We start from the raw sequence: 7,651 nt of genomic DNA on the forward strand, positions 1-7,651 counted from the left end.
TTTCTTACTTTAAATAGGTTAATTAGAACTTAAATACCTCATCGCGTCCCCTTGCTTGTACTTAAATATTCACTTGTTTTGGCAGCACTACGTTTCTAAAATTTGCACTTTGCTACCTTCTGGTATAGAAATACAAGAATTTTCCTTTGAAATTTCTCATATATAGAAATGCAAGAATAATCATTAGAAATTTCTCATGTGACACGAATTAGTTTTTGAACTTTTAGTCCCGAGTGTTTATTGAATTTATTGTTAAACATATCTTAATTCTCCTTTAAAGCTACCCAATTATATTTTTAAAAAACTTGAGAACTTCTTAGATAAGAGGGATAAACTTCAAGGGCTCTTTAGACTATCTTCCTGATTTTAAAACTACTAGTTGTAGGTTGTCTAAAAATCACTGCAGATAGCCGATCCTCCATTAAATACCGATGATGGAAGTTACAATCTGACGACTTCCAGAATACTATAATTTGAAGACTTTCACGTAGATCGATAAAGGTTACAATCTGACGACCTTCACAACAACTGATGAAAGCTCTAATCAACAGCCTTCACAATCAACATCGGGAGTTACAATCTGACGACTCTCATATTTTCAAGGAGCCAAGACGAATGTTACAAGATAATGATCTTTGTAACGCTCTAGCAAAAGAGACTACAAATTGACGGTCTCTTCAAATCAAGACGCAGAGCTCACCTCTGCGTCTCAACCTCAAAACGCAAAGGTCATCTCTGCGTTACACCATCAAAACGCAGAGGTCATCCCTGTGTCACAACATCAAAACGTAGAGGTCATACCCGTGTTTTAGAGTCAAAACGCAGAGGTCATCCCCAGCGCTCCAATTAAAAATGCGGAGTTCATCTCTGCGTTTCAGATTTACAATACTGTGCGAACACGACATTTTCAGCCAAAAACAGGCCCAACTCTCGTTTCAAGTCTAAAACGCAGAGTTCGGACCCAGAACGCCCAGACTGGCGTTTGACTCATTCAAAGCACGAATTGAACGGTTTCAAAATCGTTTTTCTCACGATTTGTGGAGCAGTTTAAGGGGACGGTTACACCCTATTCAGCCCCACTTAGGGGGGTTATTAGTTGGGACAAATTGGGGCCAAATGGAAAATTTGTTCAATTGGAACAATTTTACCCCTTTGGGATATTTTGAGTGGGGTAAAGTGGGATAAAGTTGGATAATGGGATAATTTGAGTCTTTAATTTGACAATTCATGTGGGATAATTGATGATGTGGCACCTTATTAAAATATAATTTTATCTATTAATTACTTCTAAATTAACTTATCCAATTGGTTTAGTATATTATTATAATATAAATATTATTTTACTTTATATTAAAATATAATATATTATATTATACTTACAAATTACTATTATTAATTATTATATTGTATTATATTATATTATATTAGCATGCTATACTATATATAATAATTAATATAATATAATATCAATATATTTAATATAATATTTTAATAATATAATATTTAATATAATACATTATTTTATTTATACAAAAATATAATATGTTATACAATAATTACTAATTAACATTATATTAGTATGCTACATTATATAATAATTGATACAATATATGAATAATATATATAATATAATACTTTAATAATATATTATTTAATTTAATATATTATAATATAGTATCATAGGATATAATGTACTTTATAAAATATTATAATATTTTACTTTATTCAATGTAATATTTTAAAATTTTATATTAAAATTAAAATATAATATAACATATATATATTACATGATAATTACAATAATATATATTAAAAGGTATCATGTTATAGTATAATATATTATATTATTTCAAACTATAGTATTATATTATATTATATCATAATATTTTACTAATATTAGTAATTATTATATTATATTATAATAGTATGTTATATATATAATAACTATAATTATATAATAATATATGTTATTAAAATATTATATAATATTATAATAAATACGTTATACTATAATTACTAATTAATATTATATAATAATATATTACATAATATTATTAATATATGTTATGAAAATATTAATATAGATTTTTATATAATATTATTAATATATGTTATTACAATATTATATAATATTATAATAAATACGTTATACTATAATTACTATTATATAATATTATTAATATATGTTATTAAATTATATTATTAAAATATTAATAAATGTTATATTTTATATATCATGTCATATATTTATAATATATAATAATTGCATGTATTAGTTAAGTAATACAAAAATATTTTAAAATTATTCCAATTGCCTTCAAAGTGGAACAACATTGTTCCAATATTTGTATATTAGTGGGATAAATTTTTACTATTGGGACAAAATTTTTGTATATTAGTGGGATAATTTTATCCCAAGTGGTGTAATTGTCTCACTAGTGTTCCAAAAAACCAATAACACAAAAAGGTATTATCCTTGTTCCATTATCCCAATGAATAACACTATGAAATAGAATCCCCAAAATTATCTCATTATCCCCCAAAATATCCTAACCAATAACCCCTCCTTAGGAGCGAATTAAGGGGGCGGTTACACCTCTTAATGCCCTATAAATAGGAGTAAACTCAACTGAGTTCGGATCCTTCTTTTTGGACAGAGAAGAAGATATCTTTGCCTGACTTTTTTGGAGAGGAATTGCTACAGCTTTGGAGATCGGAAACAGGAGATTTCTTCATCCTTAGCTTACAAATCGATTCGGTTAAATCAACTCTTTCATAGAGTTTCAAACTCGTTCAGAGTTATTAACTCATCAAGAGTTCTTTAAAACTTGTCACGCAAGTTCTTCACAACGTCAAATCGTGAGGAGAAGACTACGTTCCAGTGAAATAAGACGTTCGGATCGTCAACGAGAAGCAAACTCGACGCGAGCATTCGAGGGAGGTATCTCATCGCCACCGTGAAGAACTCAGTTTTAAACAAAAGGGAGAATTCAGATCAATTATCTTCTCTTTTGTAATCAGGAATTCAAATTGTAATCGAGATTGAGAGAATAAAATCAAATACGATTCTTTCAATTTTCTTATTATTACAAATTTTCCACAGACACTAGTTTTTATGCACGTGCAATGCACGTGGTTAAATATCAAAAAATATTTTTTTATGTTTATTTCATTACTTTAAATAAGTGACATTTATCTTGAGTTCAAATATATATAATTAAATTATAAGATTTATTAGTATTTTATTTAAATATTAATAAAAATAAATGTAATGGATTTTAAGCTAAACTTGGATGAATATATGTAACTGGGATATTGTAATTGTTATTATAATTGTAGTTATAGTAATGAAGAAAATATTTCAAAAAATTAAGTTTATTCAAATATTTTTTGACTCAAAAAGCTAAGATAATTGTTTGATTTACTGGAAAATTGTAAATTCTTTTTCTTCTATGAATTTTAAATTGATCACCAACATCTAACATGAACTTTTGAAGTGACAACCCCAAGCAAAATTATCACAACAGTAATTCTTTGCCAATTGGTTAAAGAGGCCACCTTTATATCATAAATGTTACACCACATGTTGCGCTAGTTATCAGGAAGAGTATTTTACGTCTAGCTGACAATATATCCATTCACAGGATCAATAAAAGTAGATTTTTATCGATCGCCTCTCACGAAATGCAGGATCATATCCATAGATAATAATAAAATATAGTAAAATGGTTAAATATCAAAGAGTAATTTTATGTGATGTAAGCAATCACATAAGCATACAAAACTACTAATAACTTTGCATGAAAATACCTTATAAAAATTCCTAAGCGTAATCAAAAAATAAGTTGTTATATAAAATGATTAAAAAATATTGTTCTTGAAAATTTCTAATTGAACCAAGATCAATCTTTCTCCACCTTTATCTTTTTTCTGGGCAACTCTAGAGTAGCATCTTTATCATCTATGATGATTGTAATATCAGGCTGGAGTTAAATTTCTTGTGATATTATATTGCCTTCGCCTCGTTCATCTTTTGTCTTTTCATCTAACTTCACCAGGAATTTGAATGTTTTTGCGATGTTCAAAACAAATTTTTGGAAATATGGACTCATTATTTTTCTGTTGCAATGAGAACAAATGTTATATTAATACTTATGAATTTGTTTATTTTCTAATTTACTACTTGAATAGAGTTAGGAATTACCTCTTTCTTTTCTGTAATGAATTTTTCTGCTTTGCAACCAATAAGAGTTTCTGCTGCGTCAAAGAGTGTTACTCTTGCATTATCTGTGCCATTTTCCACGAGAATCTTAACTAAGTACCTGTATTTTTCATTGTTAATTTCTAAAGACAGTTAGTATCGTATTTTAATATGTTCATGTCATAAAAAAAGATATATTACTTAACATTGGTACTAGGTCATCAATGATTCTGCGACATTTGTCATTCAGACACTCTTTACTAACATCTTTATCAACCTTCTTGTCATAGCCTTTGCAAGCATAGAACCATGGCTGGAGCCTATTTAAAATAGTAGTTATCTTTACCTTAAGTGTGCAATATCGTACCTGTATATTAACATTGTTTAGTTAGATTTAAATTTGTAGATAAGAATATGTATATAATATTATACTTATATCGAATTCTTTAACGTATGCATAATATCACTAATATGAATTTCCTTAGCATTTTTAAAAAGCATCGATGGAGATCCTTTTGCTTTTGCAGCTTCTTCCAATTAGAACCTGCATATTAGATTAAAATGTAATACTATTTTATTATTGGGTTATATGAAAGTATGCTTGTTCTGCTTACCATTCCTTTAATTCGCTAGCTAGTTCTATTTTTGGGTTGATACATAATATTGAAATAATTTACGACGATATGCTTGTTTCCCCTGCAAAAATGAGAAAATTATAGGATTAATTTTATGTTTAGCTATCTTTAATAAGAATTTTAGCAATAATTTATGTACCTTGATATATAGAGATTTTAAAATCTGATAATGCTATTACAGGCTTATATTTGATTTCTGCTTTAAGAATTGATCCTTTATTTGTAGTCAAATCTCCAAATAAAGTTGCACGCCTTGGCATTCCACTGCATATGAAAAAAGAAAGAACGTTAATCTTTTTTTCTTATGATATTGGAAATAAGTAACATGAATATACCTTATATCCATAAGCGTGATTTCCCTCCTAGTGTCTGGTTTGTTGTGTCTTGTAATATAGTTGATCGTCGGCTTCACATTAGTTGTTATTGCAAGAATATCTGTAAGTGATTTGATAAAAAGATTATGATTCTGTAGATTAATGTCTCATTTTGTATTAAAGATTAAAGTAAGAAATTTATAAGTACTTACTAATTTTTGTTGCATTTTTCATGGAAAATGCTTCTTCAAATGATGACAAAGTTGTTAAATATGTTCTCCAAGTGGAATCCTGCTGGTGCTTCTTTGATCGATACGTCTTTTGTTAATACTAATTCAAGTGACTTGTGGATACTTGGAAAAGTTGGGTTTATTCCTTTCACTTCTCCATTTGAAATGAAAATAATTTGATTTTTTTTGAAGCATATCTATAAACTTTTTGATAGTCTCTCCGTACATTACTCATTGTATTTTGTTACCCTGCAAATATTATTAAGACAAGAGATCAATGCATGGAAAATATAATTAATTAATAGTAAGTTGTATATTATATTTTAATTAGTTATATGTAAACAGAAAAACAGCATAAAAAGTCATTCTAAAAGTTGTTGGGGTTTTAATAAAATTACCGAATATATAAATAGGTTTAGCAATATTCATATAATCAAACGTGACATTGTGCAAGAAATATAATACAATGAATAAATTTATTTTACCTAAGCGTCAGCGAGAATTAGCTTTAGTAATTTCCCTGATCCTTTTGCATTATTGTAAGTAGCCTCTGCACTTCGAAATATGATAACATGAATGGTCCATTCTTTCTGAAACTTCTTGAGCTGACTTATTTGGATGTGTTGAGTTTGCCCTTCAGTACCGGTAGTCATATTTTCTGTTAATTTGATTAAAATATACATGTTAGTTTTGACCAATATTATAGAATATACTATAGCTTAGAAAATCAATTTATTAATTATTGTTCCTCATAAGGTTTTGAATATTAATAACTCATAATATAGTCTAAGTGGGGGAAAATGCTAAAGAAAAAAGTTATACAACATTGAAAATTATAAATTATAGGAATCAACAAGAATGAACACACATAATTATTTTGAGAAATTAATTACCTTTAGAATAGCTATTGTGACTTTGAAGTTTAATACACGTATGTTGGTTGGAGGACTTCCTTGTATACCAGATGTTTTGTGTATCTTTCATCTTCTTTAAATTTTCCGTCCGATATTATAAGGACTTTGGTTATTATCATTGAAGTCCCTTGTGATAAAGCAACATAGAGCTGTCCATAAGAGAAAACGTGTTGAGGTAGATAGATGCCTACATGAGAAATTGTTTGTCCTTATGATTTATTGATTGCCATTGCAAAATATAGCTGTATCGAAAATTGCTTTCGTTTGAACTTGAATAGGAACCCCTCATCTTCTGCTGGAGATAACGGTATTCTTGGTAAGAAAACTTCTTTCCCAGCATGTTGTCCCATTATGATCTTAGCATAAATTATATTACTATTAAAATCTTGACATACCATTCGTGTTCTGTTGCATAGCCCATTAGTTGGATCCAGATTCCTTAATAAAATAATAGGACAATGTTTCTTTAATACCAGCTTGTGGGGTGGTAGTTCATTTGGTAGCAACGTGTTTAGGAACTCTTGCTGGTAGTGATGATTTGTGTCATCAACTGCTTCATCAAAGCTGTAGAATTCTTTTCCTTCACCTGGAAATTGTTTTATGATTCTATCATTTAGCATGTCGACATATTCATTTTTTGTTGTCAGGATTGCTCGATCTTTCATATAGTCAATGGATTGGAAGTTCTCATATAAAGATGGAAAAATTGATTTTATGAGGCAATCTTCTGGTAAATTATCACTTTGATTCTTGATCAAAATAGATGTGAGCAATGCTATTAGGTCATCAGCCACCGTCGGTTCATCTCCATTCCCAACTCTAAGAAGAAAGTCGCTAAATGTTGAATCTGTCCTTGCTCTCATATTCTTTGATAGCTTCAACTTTTCTATTTTTCTCCACAAATATGAGCTTACTAAACTTTCTCTAATAGTTTGTGATCTTGTTGCGCAGGTTACTACTGGTAAAACTTGTCTGAAATCCCCACCAAAAACAATTACTTTGCCGCCAAATGGTGCATCTTGATCCATTATATCCCTTAATGTTCTATCTAATATTTCAATTGCAACGCGTTTAGCCATTGGAGCTTCATCCTAAATTATTAATCTAGCTATCTTAATCAGTTTTGAGGTTCCATCTTGCTTGTATATGCTACACATAGATGATTCTGTTGTTGGTATTTTTATCTTAAATCTGGAATGTGCTGTTCGGCCTCCAGGCATTAATACAGCTGCTATGCCTGATGTCGTTGTAGCAAGAGCTATCATCCCTTCTGATCTTACTTTGGTAAGTAGAGCACGGTATAAGAATGTCTTCCCAGTATCTCCTGGCCCATCAATAAAGAAAATCCCACTTTTAT

At 29.1% G+C, this 7,651-nt stretch overlaps 1 protein-coding gene across 1 annotated transcript; it reads right to left on the bottom strand.

Moving 5' to 3' along the window:
• Nucleotides 6,504–7,322, bottom strand: LOC109846746 (ATP-dependent DNA helicase PIF1-like). The gene has a single exon (XM_020415991.1). It carries the CDS (start codon nt 7,320–7,322, stop codon nt 6,504–6,506), a length of 819 nt encoding a protein of 272 aa, XP_020271580.1.

This window comes from Asparagus officinalis, chromosome 7, assembly GCF_001876935.1.
Source record: "Asparagus officinalis chromosome 7, Aspof.V1, whole genome shotgun sequence".
Classification (NCBI taxonomy): Eukaryota; Viridiplantae; Streptophyta; class Magnoliopsida; order Asparagales; family Asparagaceae; genus Asparagus; species Asparagus officinalis.